The sequence below is a fragment of the Aquarana catesbeiana genome, linkage group LG04 (assembly GCF_042186555.1).
Source record: "Aquarana catesbeiana isolate 2022-GZ linkage group LG04, ASM4218655v1, whole genome shotgun sequence".
NCBI classification, from domain to species: Eukaryota; Metazoa; Chordata; class Amphibia; order Anura; family Ranidae; genus Aquarana; species Aquarana catesbeiana.
In genome coordinates, this window is record NC_133327.1 from 675594012 (window position 1) to 675611273 (window position 17262).

Here is a 17262-nt window from a genome sequence, read left to right on the forward strand (position 1 = left end):
AAGTGACACCAATGTTGCGGCACTATTCCCCCTAATGACACCAATGATGAGGCAAAATTCCCCCAATGACACCAATGACGTGGCACAATTTCTTCCAATGACACCAATAATGGTGTCCAATGACACCAATGATAGGGGATATTTCCTACAATGATACCAATGATGGGGCACAATTTCTTCCAATGACACCAATAATGGGCCCAATGATACCAGTGATGGGGCACAGTTCCCCCAATGACACCAATGATGGGACACAAGTCCTCTCAATGACACCAATGATAGGGGACAATTCCTCCAAGTGATTCCAACAATGGGGCACAATTCCTCCCACTGAAGCAAACAATTGGGCATTATTTTTCTCTCAATAATGTCGGGACCCTTTCTACTCCCAACGGCCACAGTCCGGCCCCCCTAAAATCTGAAGGACAGTAAACCGGCCCTTTGTTTAGAAAGTTTGGAGACCCCTGCTGTAGATAAAGGGTAGACATTTTGTTATACAATTAATATAATAGAAATGTAATAATTTATAATAGATTCAGGAAAAGACAGCCATAATGCAGTATTTTCCTGATTCACTCTATTCTTGATAAATGAATAACATTTGACCTGGAAAGAAAATAGTCTAGTTACGTAAAATGTTGCCACTATTTGCACAGAACGAATGCATCGCAGGTTCAAAAGACAAACAGCTCTGCAATTTTTTTTTTAAATTAACACGCACCCATATGTGAAAATACACACAATTATGTCCCTTTTCACATATGAGTCCGTATTAATAATAAAAAAATAAATACATTCAGCAATTTGTCATATTACATTATATGTGTATTTTATAATATATCATTTTTTTTTCAGCTGGATGAAACTTATGTTCCTCACCAACATCAATGGAAAAATCCCAGTTCGAAGGTAAGACGTGAATTCAGCCGGGTCGGGGGAAATGTAGCGGGTGGGCATTGCATGGGAGAGGAGACAAAGCTTCTGTTTCCAGACCATTGACTTGGTGGGCAGCCCCGTCCGACAAACGTTCTCCCAGGAACCATAGAGCCTTGTTATAAATCCATTCTAGGCGGATACACGTTCCTTCTATCACCGGTCAATACTGTGTATGGGAAACGGGTTGTCCTCCATTGCAATGCCATGATAATCAGGAAATATCCACCAATGGAAATCACAGACAACATCCATATTGGGTTGGTAATTGTACAGGTCTTCCTAGGCCTCATGCACATGGGCACAGGCAGGACGCTAAAGTACATTTATTGCATTATGTGTGCTTGATTAGCTGCTTTGGAGGGCAGGGAGAGGACCCCTGATGCCTCAATAAAGAGGACCTGTCACCTCCCCAAAGCTATCACATGGGGGCTTGCATGTATAATATATCTGGTTATATTGAACTGCATGAGGTTCTCATTTTTTTTGGTAACATGCTGACATCTAATGTCCCACTGTATATAACAATGTAGCCACCCTACCCTGGTCCCACTGTATATATGAATGTAGCCACCCTGCCCTGATTCCACTGTATATAACAATGTAGCCACCCTACCCTGGTCCCACTATATATATGAATGTAGCCACCCTGCCCTGATTCCACTGTATATAACAATGTAGCCACCCTACCCTGGTCCCACTGTATATATGAATGTAGCCACCCTGTCCTGGTCCCACTGTATATATGAATATAGCCACCCTGACCTGGTTCCACTGTATATAAGAATGTAGCCACCTTGCCCTGGTCCCACTGTATATATGAATGTAGCCACCTTGCCCTGATTCCACTGTATATAACAATGTAGCCACCCTACCCTGGTCCCACTGTATATATGAATGTAGCCACCCTGTCCTGGTCCCACTGTATATATGAATATAGCCACCCTGACCTGGTTCCACTGTATATAAGAATGTAGCCACCCTACCCTGGTCCCACTGTACATAAGAATGTAGCCACCCTATCATTGTCCCACTGTATATAAGAATGTAGCCACCCTGCCCTGGTCCCACTGTATATATGAATGTAGCCACCCTGTCCTGGTCCCACTGTATATAACAATGTAGCCAACCTGCCCTGGTCCCACTGTATATATGAATATAGCCTCCCTGCCATGGTTCCACTGTATATAAGAATGTAGCCACCCTATCATTGTCCCACTGTGTATAAGAATGTAGCCACCCTGCCCTGGTCCCACTGTACATAAGAATGTAGCCACCCTACCCTGGTTCCACTGTACATCCTTGGCCAAAAGTTTTGAGAATGACACAAATATTATTTTTCACAAAGTCTTCTGCCTCAGTGTTTTTAGATCTTCTTGTCAGATGTTACTATGGGATACTGAAGAATAATTACAAGTATTCCATAAGTGTGAAAGGCTTTTATTGACAATGACATGAAGTTTATGGAAAGAGTCAATGTTTGCAGTGTTGACCCTTCTTTTTCAAGACCTCTGCAATTCCCCCTGGCATGCTGTTATCAACTTCTGGGCCACATCCTGACTGATGGCCGCCCATTCTTACATAATCAATGTTTGGAGTTTGTCAGAATTTGTGGGGTTTTTTTTGTTCACCCGCCTCTTGAGGATTGACCACAAGTTCTCAATAGGATTGAAGTCTGGGGAGTTTCCTGTCCATGAAACCAAAATGTCCATATTTTGTTCCCCAAGCCACTTAGTTATCACTTTTGCCCTATGGGAAGGTGTTCCATCATGCTGGAAAATGCATTGCTCCTCACCAAACTGTTCTTGGATGGTTGGGAGAAGTTGCTCTCTGAGGATATTTTTGTACCATTCTTTATCCATGGCTGTGTTCTTAGGCAAAATTGTGAGTGAGCCCCCCACTCCCTTGGCTGAGAAGCGACCCCACACATGAATGGTCTCAGGAGGCTTTACTGTTGGCATGACAGAGGACTGATGGTGGTGCTCCAAACAATCAGAAAGGGGGTTCATCAGAGAAAATGACTTTACTCCAGTTCTCAGCAGTCCAATCCCTGTACCTTTTGCAGAATATCAGTCTGTCCCGGATGTTTTTCCTGGAGAGAAGTGGCTTCTTTGCTACCCTTCTTGACACCAGGCCATCCTCCAAAAGTCTTCTCCTCACTGTGTGTGCCGATGTCCTCACCCCTGCCTGCTGCCATTCCTAAGCAAGCTCCGCACTGGTGGTGCCCCGATCCCGCAGCTGAATCAACTTCAGAAGACGGTCCTGGTACTTTCTGCACTTTCTTGGGCACCCTGAAGCCTTCTTCACGAATGCAGTGGAAATGTTTTTTTTATGGGATGAAGTTCATTTTCATGGCAAAGAGGGACTTTGCAATTAATTGCAACTCATCTGATCACTCTTCATAACATTCTGGAGTATATGCAAATTGCCATCATAAAAAGGAGGCATCAGACTTTGTGAAAATTAATATTTTGTGTCATTCTCAAAACTTTTGGTCCCACTGTATATAAGAATGTAGCCTCCCTGTCCTGATTTTACTGTATGTAGGAATGTAGCCACCCTGTCTTGCCTGCTCCTTTGATGGACCATGGGATTTGTAGAATGCATTGAGGGGTTCACATGACCGCAATTAACATGCACTTCTTGGGAAACTGGGAGACACCCGCTGGTGGACAATGGAACTACAACCTTCCGCTCTGGGAAGCAGAGCGCCACCAGCAGGTGATCCAAGACATCCAAAACAAACAGGGGGGCAAAAGGAGAGGTACGAGAACTCATGAAAGGCTTTACAAGGAGGCAGACAAACACTGTATTTTTACATGTCCATTATTTTTCTGTACTTTATATGAACTATCCCTTAGCCTGTAACATCTCTTATCTTCCCCTCCCCCCTCCAGCATCACACGGACATTTGCATCAGGAAGAACGGAAAAAGGCATCTTTCAAGCTCTGAAAGAATTAGGTTTTCCAAGTGGAAAGGTAAGCATTTCCTGGCGGTAGGCGCTATCTCTTCTCTCGATTTGCCGGGCGTGGTATATTTGCGGGAGATTAAAAAAAAAAAAAGATTTAAGAAAAGATTTAAGAAGTTGGTCGGTCCTACTATCCCTCGGCATCCAAATTCCCCGCCGCTCCACGCCAGCCGAGGGGAACAATGGAATCTATTTCTAGGAATTCGTTCTAAACTAAAAAATTTAATCTTTTTTGGTGAAAGTGAATTTTTCATTTCTTTCTTTTTTTTTGCCGTTGTTTTGCAGAATGAGGACATCGAGCACTCGACATTTACATTCGATAAATTTTATGAGCTTACGCAGAAGATTTGTCCTCGAACTGACATAGAAGAGCTTTTCAAAACAATGTAAGTCGGATCCTTTTGTACTGGTATAGAACTGTTGTCAGGACTTGGATCACCTGCTGGTGGCACTCTGCTTCCCAGAGCGGAAGGTTGCAGTTCCATTGTCCACCAGCGGGTGTCTCCCAGCAGCCGACAGATCCCAGTAATCAGTCTCCACCTGATGCTGGCTGCTGGGAGACACCCGCTGGTGGACACTGGAATTACAACCTTCCCGCTGTGGGAAGCACAGTGCCACCGGCAGGCGATCCAGGTTCTGAGAACTCTATATACTTTGGGTTCTGTTTTTGGAACATTCATTGCACGAATGTCAGAAGCATTGCTGGCTGAATGAAATATCACTGTTATGCCCTACTTTCATGTATTATTCTGTGTCGTATTGAACTGCATGAGGCTATCACTTTTTGGTAGTATGCTGACATCTGGTGGCAGTTTCTGGCTGCTACAACTAATGTGATTTTGGTGAATTCCTCTGTCCTCCCCTCCTGTTTAGTTCTACTTAGTTTGGTCCTTACTAGTCCCTCCCTGTTTCTTCCATGTTCCCTTAGTCAGTATTATTTATTTACAGGTACAAGACTTAGGAAAGCCATTGGGTTTGATTTACTGAAACTGGAGAATGCAAAATCTGCTGAAGCTCCGTATAGTAACCAATCAGCTTCCAGGCTTTTTGTTTTGTCAAAGCTTAACCCCTTGCCGAGTGACGGCTACAGTGTGAACAGCTAATTCTGGGAGGCCGTCATATGACAGCCTCCCGTAATCGCGCCCGCGGCTGGGCGTGGGAGGCGTCCTCTGTGACCAGTGTTCGGAGGACACTGCTGATCACAGATTGAGGTAAAGGGCCAATCGGCGGCTCTTTACCAAGTGATCAGCTGTGTCCAATCACAGCTGATCATGGATGTGAATAGAAGCCGGTTATTGGCACTCCTTTCCTCATGGCAAAAGCATGAAAATCGGAGAAGAGATACGATAACCGGCTTCTCTAAAAGGGACATCTGCACTGATAATCAGGACACTGTGCCCTGATTGTCAGTGTCCTGGTTATCAGTGCAGTCCAATCAGTGCCCATCAGGGCTTCCTCATCAGTGTCACCTATCAGTGCCGTCTACCAGTGCCCATCAGTGCCGCCTTCGAGTGCCCATCAGTGCTGCTTACAAGTGCCTATCAGGGCTTCCTCATCAGTGTCACCTATCAGTGCTGCCTACCAGTGCCCATCAGTGCCACCTACGAGTGCCCATCAGTGCCGCCTACAAGTGCCCATCAGTGCCGCCTACAAGTGCCCATCAGTGCATCCTCATCAGTGTTATCTATCAGTGCCACCTACCAGTGCCCATCAGTGCCATCTATCAGTGCCTCCTCAATGTCACCTATCAGTGCCGCCTACCAGTTCCCATCAGTGCCGTCTATCAGTGCCCATCAGTGCCATCTATCAGTGCCTCCTCAGTGTCACCTATCAGTACCGCCTACCAGTGCCTATCAGTGCCCATCAGTGTCACCTATCAGTGCTGCCTACCAGTGCCCATCAGTGCCGTCTATCAGTGCTGCCTACCAGTGCCCATCAGTGCCTCCTCATCAGTGTCCATCAGTGAAGGAGAAATATTACCTATTTGCAAAATTTTATAACAAACTATGAAAACCCCTTTTTTTTTTTTTTCATCAAATTTTTGGTCTTTATTCGTTTATTTAGCAAAAAAAAAAAAAAACAGGTGGTGATTATATACCACCAAAAGAAAGTTCTATTTGTGTGAAAAAAATGATTAAAAAAAAATCATTTGGGTACAGTGTAGCATGACCGCGCAATTGTCATTCAAAGTGCGACAGTGCTGAAAGCTGAAAATTGGCCTGGTCAGGAAGGAGGGTAAAAGTGCCCGGTAGGCAAGTGGTTAAATGAACAAGTTGAAGTTAGAAGGTGATTGGCTGCCATGCACAAGCTGCACCAAATGTACTTTCAGGATTTAGTAATTAAACCCCCATTGTCTTCTTACGCTTCAAAAGACTGGTACATCTGTTGTACTGCATATAGCTGAATTAAAATCTGTGTCTTATTGGAGAGTTAGGCTGCCTGTGGATGGTGCCAAGTCAGCAAGTGAAGATACTGCCCAATCAGACACCCAATGGAGGTGTGTCAATGCAGAGAGCGGCATTCGAAACAGAACAGTCACTGTACATTTTCTAAGAGATCAAGGCCTGTATCATCGGCTCCATCTAGTGGTCAAAAAGCAGTATCGTTTTCTGAATTTCCTCAATGAGACGACTATGCTGACTTTTGGCCACTGGATGGCGCTGATGATACAAGGTTTAATCACTAAGAAAGCGTACTGTGACATTTTGTTCAACCAATGCCTCTGACATTATTATTATTATTATTATACTGTATTTATATAGTGCCAACAGTTTGCGCCACATTTTACAACGTGAGGGCAGACGGTACACTTACAATACAAATCAATAGAGGATGAATCAGAGGGCCATTCGTGCAAGAGATCAATGCCTGTATCATCAGCTCCTTCTAGTGGCCAGAATGAGGTAACGCTTTCTAAAATGCCTAGAGCTATAGCTCATTTTGGCCAGTAGATGGAGCTGATGACACAGGAATTAATCACTTAGAAAAGTTATGGGGACTACTCGTTCAGCTTGCACAAGTGGAAAAAAAAGGAACGCAGCCACCCTGTCCTGGTTCCACTGTATATAAGAATTTAGCCACCCTGCCTCGGTCCCATTGTATGTAGAACAGTAGCCATCCTCTGTTGGTCCCGCTGTATATAAGAACGTTATCACCCTGTCTTAGCCCCACTTTATGTAGAAATGTAGCCACCCTCTCTTGGCAGACAGTACAGTTACAATACAATTCAATACAGAAGGAATCAGAGGGAACGAGATCAATGCCTGTATCATCAGCTCCATCTAGTGGCCAGAATGAGGTAAAGTTTTCCAAAATGCCTAGATAAGAACGCTATAGCTCATTTTGGCCACTAGATGGAGCTGATGACACAGGCATTAATCACTTAGAAAAGTTATGGTGACTGCAGTAGTACCTTGGATTACGAGCATAATTCCAGTTCCAGTTGAATGCTTGTAATCCAAAGCACTTGCATATCAAAGCGAGTTTCCCCATAGAAGTCAATGGAAACTCAGATAATTCGTTCCACAGCCACTGCTTGTCTATGCAGTACCGCATGTGGCCAGAGGTGGGGGGGCGTCAGAGGCACTCAGAAACACTCGGAGACACTCGGGAACGGAATGTTTCTGAGTGTCTCTGAGCAGCTCCTAGTGTCTCCAAGCATCACTGGCGCCCCCGCGCCTCTGGCCAAATGCGGTACTGCACACCCCAGAGGCTTGAATCCTGCTCGTCTTGCGAGACAACGCTCGCAAACCGAGTCAGGATTTTTTTTTTAAAACAGCTCATATTGCAAAACGCTCGTAAACCACATTACTCGCAATCCGAGGTTTTACTGTACTTGTTTAGCTTGCACAAATGAAAAAAAAAAAAAAGAGTGTAGCCACCCTGTCATGCTTCCACTGTATATAAGAACGTAGCTACCCTCTCCTGGTTCTGCTGTATATAAGAATGTAGCCACCCTGCCCTGATTTTACTGTATGTAGAAATGTAGCCACCCTCTCTTGACAGACAGTACAATTACTATACAGTTCAATACAGGAGGACTCAGGGCGCCAATCAGGCAAAATATCACTGCCTGTATCATCAGCTCCATCTAGTGGCCAGAGAAGGATGTCGTTTTCCAAAATGCCCAGATTAGAACGCTATAGCTCATTCTGGCCCCTAGATGGAGGTACTGACACAGGCATTAATCACTTAGAAAAGTTATGGTGACTACTCTTTCAGCTTGCACAAGTGGAAAAAAGGAACGTAGCCACCCTGTCTTAGCTCCACTTTATGTAGAAATGTAGCCACCCTGTCTTGGCAGACAGTACAGTTACAATACAATTCAACACAGAAGGAATCAGAGGGAATGAGATCAATGTCTGTATCATCAGCTCCATCTAGTGGCCAGAATGGGGTATAGTTTTCCAAAATGCCTGGATAACAACACTTTAGCTCATTTTGGCCACTAGATGGAGCTGATAATACAGGTATCAATCACTTAGAACCTTGAATTACGAGCGTAATCCCTTCCAGGAGAATGCTTGTAATCCAAAGCACTCGTATATCAAAGTGAGTTTTCCAAAAGGGATCAGTGGAAACTCAGATAATTCGTTCCACAGCCACTGCTTGTCTATGCAGTACCGCAAGTGGCCAGAGGTGGGGGGGCGTCGGAGACACTCGGAAACACTCGGAGACACTCGGGAACGGAGTGTTTGAGTGTTTTCGAGTGTCTCCGAGCGGCTCCGAGTGTTACCGGCGCCCTTGCGCCTCTGGCCAAATGCGGTACTGCACACCCCAGAGGCTTGAATCCTGCTTGTCTTGCAGGACAACCTTCGCAAACCGAGCCAGGAATTTTATTTTAAAACAGCTGGTATTGCGAAGCGCTCTTAAACCGCATTATTCACAATCCGAGGTTTTACTGTACTTGTTTAGCTTGCACAAATGAAAAAAAAAAGAATGTAGCCACCCTGTCATGCTTCCGCTGTATATAAGAATGTAGCCACCCTGCCCTGATTTTACTGTATGTAGAAATGTAGCCACCCTTTTTCGGCAGACAGTACAGTTACAATACAATTCAATACAAGAGGAATCAGAGGGCCAATCAGGCAAAATATCAATGCCTGTATCATCAGCTCCATCTAGTGGCCAGAGAAGGTTGTAGTTTTCGAAAATGCCTAGATTAGAACGCTATAGCTCATTTTGGCCACTAGATGGAGCTGATGATACAGGAATTTATCACTTAGAAATGTTACGGTGACTACGCGTTCAGCTCGCACAAATGCTTCTGACCTTCGTGCAACGAATGTTTATAAACGGACCCCTTTGTCGTTTTTATTGGTATTTTATGTACTGTATGTGGTGCTACTTTGGTTAGCAGAGCATTTAAAGCGTTCATCCTGTGCATTCCCGCTTGTCACTATTGCATAATAATTAACATACGAAAAGCAAACTGCCCCAGCCATGGCCGGGGGATCTGATACAGGTTCACACTGGGTCACTGGTAACATGCATGCTATCACAATGCACAAGAATGCGCAGTTTGTGCGTCGGGGTGCTGCAGGATTATTCATTCCTATTGACACCTCAACTTCCCCTTGCCAACAGACATGCGTTGCAGCACACCACAAGGCATGGCAATGCACCCATGTGCGTTGTGGTGTGCTACAGAAAAATAACAGCACGTGCACTTTTTTTTTAAGAAGCCGGCAACCCCCGCTTCCCCTGCATTCCTCTTGCCGCCGCTTGTCTCAGGAAAGCCTAGAGAAGCAGCCATTGCGAAGTGACCATCTCCTTCCTAGCTGTGTTTTCCTCATCACTTACATTGCAGGGCTTATCAATGCTGGGGCCAGGAATAAGGTAGGTACCCCACCTTGGGAACACAGGTGTATAGGCGCTACAACCTTCCTACATAACAGCTCCTCCCGGTGCTGTGACCTCGAGGCTGCCGACATCTCCAATGTACATGAATAACTAAGGCAAGGGGTCTCAAACTGGCGGCCCTCCAGCTGTTGCGAAACTACAAGTCCCAGCATGCCTCTGCCTGTGGGAGTCATGCTTGTAACTGTCAGCCTTGCAATGCCTCATGGGACTTGGTAGTTTTGCAACAGCTGGAGGGACGCCAGTTTGAGACCCCCTGAACTAAGGGGATTGGTTGGCTCTCAGGATGACATCCAGAGAATACAGACGTTAGTCCTTAGCCATGACTAGGGACTAATGTCCGAAACGCGTAGGGTGTTTTTGCAGAATTGTACACGTCTTTTCAATAAAGGAATACTATTTTTTGGATGTCATCCAGAATGACGGCCATCCCTTTCTTTATTTAAAGCGGAAGTAAACCCATCCATAAAACAGTTTCATTTACGGCACGTGCCGGAAATGTAACACTCCCATTGGTTGTGCTCTCAACCAAACTGTCAAAACCATCCAATGGCTGGTGTCATAACTGATCACATGTGCAGCATCATGGCAGTTGTAGATTAAACAGAGGCCAAGATGCCAGCTTCCTTAACTAAAATTGATAGGGGGGGTTTACTTACACTTTAAGTATTTCACTTTATTCATGCCCCCCACCCCCGCCCCGCTCATTTAACCCTTGCACTGCAGGAAAAAGCCATTGCAAAGGTAGATTTGATATAATTTCAGGAGTTCAGCTTTAACGTAAGGCAAAACCTTTTTTTTGCCATTTTGTATAGAGCAAGGAAGGGTTATAATCACTGTTAGGTTTTTTTTTCCTATCTGTGTCCCATTGGGGAGGTTTCCCTTCACTTCCTGTCCCATGGCCAAAACAGGAAGTGAGAGGAAATCCCTCCAAAGTGGAGCAACTCCTGGTTGTTACCAGAACTAGTGTCCCTATTGGAAGATTTCCCCTCTATTCCTGTTCTGGGGGCAACCCAAAACGTGGGGTTTTCTTTCACTTTTGGTGAAAACAGGACACATGGAGAGGGTGAATCTCCCTAACGGGGACACATACAGAAATAAAATCTGACAGGGGTTCTAATCCCTCTCCACTCTATCTAACACACAAAAAAAAAGGTTTTTGCCTTTAGGTATACTTTAAATCAGTGAAAAACATTCCACCAGCGAAGGAAATAGCCTAATAACATTCGTTTTCATAGTTAGAGGATCTGATGAGATCACAGGCTGGAGCAGAGGGGAGGAAAGCCTATGTGTGGGCCAGTCTAGCAGAGGAACCTGTGGAGGAGGTTGGAGTGGAGGATCGGGTAAGTAAAGCATGGGTTCTGCATTGGTCTCAATGATGTCAGAGAACCTGGGACTACTTAACCATAATGAGAAGCACCTGCTGGGACCAGTCTAGCAGAGGAGCCTGCAGGGGCAGAGGACTGGGCAAGTAAAATATGAGTTCTGAATCTGTCTTGATGGCTTCAGAGGACCTGCGGCTGCTCAATAGTAGGAGGGAATAGGCTACAGGGACCGGTCTAGCAGAGGAGCCTTCAGGAGTAGAGGACAGGTTCTGCATTGGTCTTGATGGCATCAGAGGACTTACGACTGCTGGGTAGTAGGAGGGAATAGGCTACAGGGACCGGTCTAGCAGAGGAGCCTTCAGGAGTGGAGGACAGGTTCTGCGTTGGTCTTCATGGCATCAGAGGACCTACGACTGCTCGATATTAGGAGGGAATAATCTACAGGGACCAGTCTAGCAGAAGAGCCTTCAGGAGCGGAGGACAGGTTCTGCGTTGGTCTTGATGGCATCAGAAGACCTACGACTGCTGGATAGTAGGAGGGAATAATCTACAGGGACCAGTCTAGCAGAAGAGCCTTCAGGAGTGGAGGACAGGTTGTGCGTTGGTCTTGATGGCATCAGAAGACCTACGACTGCTGGATAGTAGGAGGGAATAATCTACAGGGACCAGTCTAGCAGAAGAGCCTTCAGGAGTGGAGGACAGGTTGTGCGTTGGTCTTGATGGCATCAGAAGACCTACGACTGCTGGATAGTAGGAGGGAATAGGCTACAGGGACTGGTCTAGCAGAGGAGTCTTCAGGAGTAGAGGACAGGTTCTGCATTGGTCTTGCTGGCATCAGAGGACCTGCAACCACTGGGTCAGAGGCTGTGGAGACCGGTGTTAAAGCCTGGAGGGTGCCTGCAGGAGTGGAGGATTGGGTAAGTACATTAACTTTAAAAATGTAAAAACTTTAAAAACTAAAATTAATTAACTAGCCAGTCACTTCCAAGCTGACATGTCTTCTCACAGCAGCTTGATTGGTTGGTTGGTTGCTTAAGCCTAAAGCCTTGTACACACGGTACGATTGTTGGCCAACCGAGTGTCTGATTTTTGTCAAAAGGGAATGTGCCAGGATCTTGTCTTGCATACTAACCATACACAGTTGTCGTGCCACAAACACGAACATAGTAACGTACTATGAGGAATTTCAGCTCGCGAGTGCCACCCTTTGGGCCCCTTCTGCTAATTTCGTGTTTGGTGAGTATTGATTCTGAGCATGTGTGTTTGTACTTTCGACTTTTGTGTGACGGATTTGTGTACTGACCATACGAAAATCTGACGCCAAGCCGTTGTCCGCCAAAAATTTACTAGCTTGCCATCCAACATTTGTTGGCGGAAAATTGGACAACAATTGTCAAAAGGAGCGTACTAACGGTCAGATTTTAGGACAACAGTCTGTCAACAGATAATCCCTTGCCAACAATCGTATCGTGTGTACGAGGCTTAAGGGTTTGTTCATGCTTGTGGTAATGCTTTCTGTCCTCTTAAAAATGTGATCTGCGGTGGATTACTTTTTCAGAGGTATCAAAGGTGAGTGTGGCGAATGTTTTATTTATTTATTTGGTTAATTGCCAAACAGCAATTTTACATTGCAGGACTGCGACGCAACTGTGAGCCCAACCATTAGTCTGGTTGGGCTCACCTATTATACTAGAAATGCCTTGGTGGCCAGTTTCTACATCCTGTGTGAAAAGCCCGGACTCCTGCTCAAGAAAGGGTTAAACAATCAATCGTTTCAAATAAACATTGATCTGATAGTCCAGTTATGGACTGCGCTTTTACTAACTGTCGTCAGATTACCCGGCCTGGTTATATATTAACAAGGTTCACCAACTAACAACAAGCATCAGCTGAAGAACCTTTCCTGCTGCGGCTCTTCCGTGTTATTTTTGTTGCATTTATAGAATTATAAGTATAAGTGCGTCATTATTAATAGCAGTCAGTTTCACAAATTGACTATTGTTTATCTAAATAGCGTTCTGTTCATAAGTCAATGACGTTATTGATATGAGATATTTGTTCTCCGAAGACTTAACTTTTTCCTAATCCATTTCTTTTCAGCAATGGAGAAAAATCTGATTGTTTAACGGTAGACCAATTAGTGAGCTTTCTAAATCAAGTAAGCTTTTTTCATACATTAACTTCTCTACCAGTCTTTGTGTCATGGCTTCCCCTTCTAACCTTCCATTGCATGTGCCCTCCGATCATCCAATCCATCGTCCAATCATCTGAACGTTGTCCTTAATTTGCCGATGACCTTCCCTCCATGGTCTCTGCCCAGGGGTCTCCAAACTTTCTTATCAAAGGGCCAGTTTACTGTCCTACAGACTTTAGGGGAGCCGGGCTGTAGCCAGTAAGAGTAGAAATTCCCTGTTTCAGACTTGGCGGTCATTGGGAGTAAAAATGACATAGCACCGTGGTCAGAAGGAGGAGGAGTGGTGTCAGTGGGAGGAATAGTGCCCATCATTGGTGCCAGTGGGAGGAATAGTGCCCCATCATTGGTGATAGTGGGAGGAATAGTGCCCCATCATTGGTGATAGTGGGAGGAATAGTGCCCCGACATTGGTGCCAGTGGGAGGAATAGTGCCCCATCATTGGTGCCAGTGGGAGGAATAGTGCCCCATCATTGGTGGTAGTGGGAGGAATAGTGCCCCATCATTGGTGCCAGTGGGAGGAATAGTGCATCATCATTGGGGTCAGTGGGAGGAATAGTGCCCCATTGTTGGTGTCAGTGGGAGCAATGAATGTCTCATCATTGGTGTCAGTGGGAGCAATAGTACCCCATTGTTGGCGTCAGTGGGAGGAATTAATGCCTCATCATTGGTGTCAGTGGGAGGAATAGTGCCCCATCGTTGGTGTCAGTGGGAGGAATTAATGCCTCATCATTGGTGTCAGTGGGAGGAACAGTGCCCCATCATTGTAGTCAGTGGGAGGAATAGTGCCCCATCATTAGTGTCAGTGGAAGAAATAGTGCCCCAAAGTTGGTGTCAGTAGGAGGAATGGGGCTTCATCGTTGGTGATAGTGGAAGGATTAGTGCCTCATATCAGTAGAGCAGTGCCCCAAGGGTCATCTAAAGGTAAGCGAGCAGCCACATCCGGCCCACGGGCCACAATTTGGAGACCACTGGGTTAGGCAATCAAAGGAAATTGATGCCAAGATGCATATTTTTTTTTTTAGCTTAAACTAAAGTTACTTTCTGTAGACATGGCATCCAAAAACAAAACACGGACACAACTTTGATGAAGGGAGTATTGAGCCCCCACATATTTTTTTTTTTTTTAAATATGGTATGGACTGTACAAACCAATGTGGTGCTCTTAACCTTCTAACTCACTAAGATCTCCTCTGAGGGTCCGATGAAATACCCCAGTTGACCAAGAAGAGCACTGAGGACTTTTACATTGTATATCACAATACAGCAAACCGCTATATAAAGGCTATTAGCCTGGAGGGGCCATTGATTAATTTACTCTCATTCAGCCCATGAGAAATGGAGCCATGTTCAATCCTTTCAATTCCAGATATTGGAGGGCAGTGCTGCCAGACAGCGGCTGCTGGTTCATTAAACCATTTGGGCTTCATTTTTTTCCAAATCTAAAAAAAACAGCAAAACCAATATTATATCCTAACCAATAATACGGCAACCAATCAGATTCTGCTTTCTCACCCCTGTGGGCAACCCATATGTGTGCTTTATTTTTTTTGTATAAGAAATGATGCCCTACGGTTGCCCAGCCTTGTTCCTGTTATTTCAATTCCTTCTAATTTTTTTCTTATACTTTGCTTTTTGATTTGCTTTTGTAACAATGACTTGTATCCACGAACATGCAGCCTTTCTCAACCTTTTTACGACAGAGAAAAACGTTAAATAATTTTTAGGTCTCGAAGAACCCCTTGCTAAAACGAATTCATTGGTGGTTAGTGAAAAAAAATGCCTCATACATTGGTTGTCAATGCAACCCCTACGGATGGCTAAAAACATCACTGGCTTCATGCAACTGGCTCTACCAAGTGGCATTGACATCAGAACTATGTAGACACCATCAGATAGGAGGTCAATCAGCCACAGCTGAAGGAACCCCTAGCAAACTCTTGAGGAACCCTGGGCTTCCACAGAACCCTGGTTGAGAATGGCTGTTCTTTAGTGTGTACTTCCTCAATCCAAAGCCTAGTGTGATTTCTGTCCCCTCTCCCCTCCCTTTGCCAAAAAAAAATGTAAGGGTTATGCCCCGTACACACGTTCGGACATTCCGACAACAAAATCCTAGGATTTTTTCCGACGGATGTTGGCTCAAACTTGTCTTGCATACACACGGTCACACAAAGTTGTCAGAAAATCCGATCGTTCTAAACGCGGTGACGTAAAACACGTACGTCGGGACTATAAACGGGGCAGTGGCCAATAGCTTTCATCTCTTTATTTATTCTGAGCATACGTGGCACTTTGTCCGTCGGATTTGTGTACACACGATCGGAATTTCCGACAACGGATTTTGTTGTCGGAAAATTTTATCTCCTGCTGTCCAACTTTGTGTGTCGGAAAATCCGATGGAAAATGTCCGATGGAGCCCACACACGGTCGGAATTTCCGACAACACGCTCCGATCGGACATTTTCCATCGGAAAATCCGACCTGTGTACGGGGCATAAGTCCACCCAAAAATGGATCTACAATGTGATGGACCGATGCTGCATCCACCTAGGCAACTATGAATCAAAAAAGAAAAAAAAAATACCCAAACTTCTCTTTTAATTCCTCTAACTCCCAAATTTCATCCACTCTGTATAGCCCAGTGGTCATCAACCCTGTCCTCAGGGCCCACTAACAGGCCAGGTTTTATGTATTACCTTGGGGAGATGCAGACTAGAATGCTGCAATCACTGAGCAGCAAATGATATCACCTGTGATGTATTTCAGTTATCTTGCAAACCTAGCCTGTTAGTGGGCCTTGAGGACAGGGTTGATGACCACTGGTATAGCCAACGTTGTATGGAGGGAGGTGAGGGGCCCTTCCACATCAGGGGAACGCAGTCTTTTCTACGTTAAAGAGGTGGCTGAGGACCAATCTCAAATTGTTAAGTAGAATTCTTTATACCTACATTCACACTTGGTCAATCAGGCTTCAAAAGTCCTTCTTAAAGAGGACTTCCACCATCAGGTAGAAGACACCAGGGTCGTTATGGCTGACCATTGTCAGGGAAAACTTGGCCAGCTGGTTGTGTTAACAGAGCATCCAAGCACCTGAAGTGAGAGCCACTAAGCCGTTTATTTTTCATAAGCTGTCCTCAGAAACCAATGGACTTTTTCTTTTTTTCAAAATTATTTGGATGGAATATTTTGAATATTTGCAATAGCAACACAGCAGTAACAATAAGTTACAAGTTAGAAAAAAAATATATACAATGATACAAGAAAAAATACAATATCAGCCTCAGCAATAACATACTAAGTTAAGGGTCTCCACCAACACATTGGCCAGAGACCAGTGAATGGCCGAATAGCCAAATAAATCCAGATTCCAATAAGCCGGCCCACCCACCCATGAACCGCAACAACCATCAGGTCAGGGTTGTGGGGAAGAGAACATTGACAAGGTGTTTTGCAAGGAGCCCCCCCCCCCCCCCTTTGAAGGTGCCCTCCCTACTGTATGTTGAGGACATGTGGTCTGGTATGGTTCAGGAGGGGGGTCTGCAAACTCCCCCCCCCCCTTTTACAGGACACCAAGGCTGCATGCTCAAATAAGGGATCCTACTAAGCTTAGTCATGTATTTGTTGCTAATATTCTAAAACAGTATTCTGGATGAAATAATATTAAATTTGCTCTTCTTTTTTAATTTTCATCTGCCACTGCCCCACAAAACAGCAAATTATACATAAGCTATGCAATAGGGTTGATTTACTAAAAGCAAATAGGCTGTTCGCTTTTCAAGGGATATTGCACTTTGAGTGGGAATTCTCCCTAATGCCGTGTACACACGATCGGAAATGCCGCCAGCAAAACTCCGATGAGAGCTTTTTGTCGGAAAATGCGACCGTGTGAAAATGCGTAAGCTCCATCGGTCTTTTGCTGGCGGAATTCCAGCCAGCAAAAGATTGAGAGCATGTTCTCTATTTTTCGGTCGGGAAAAGTTCCTA

At 44.9% G+C, this 17262-nt stretch overlaps 1 protein-coding gene across 6 annotated transcripts in view; it reads left to right on the plus strand.

The window, feature by feature from the left end:
* The window catches only part of PLCB4 (phospholipase C beta 4), a 535803-nt gene that overhangs the window by 371049 nt on the left and 147492 nt on the right, over positions 1–17262 (plus strand). For all 6 annotated transcript variants that reach the window (XM_073628632.1, XM_073628629.1, XM_073628631.1 and 3 more), the window contains 4 exons: positions 856–909; positions 3831–3912; positions 4188–4288; positions 13187–13244. In XM_073628632.1, coding sequence (XP_073484733.1) covers positions 856–909; positions 3831–3912; positions 4188–4288; positions 13187–13244 — 295 coding nt within the window. The remainder of the gene's footprint in view (positions 1–855; positions 910–3830; positions 3913–4187; positions 4289–13186; positions 13245–17262) is intronic.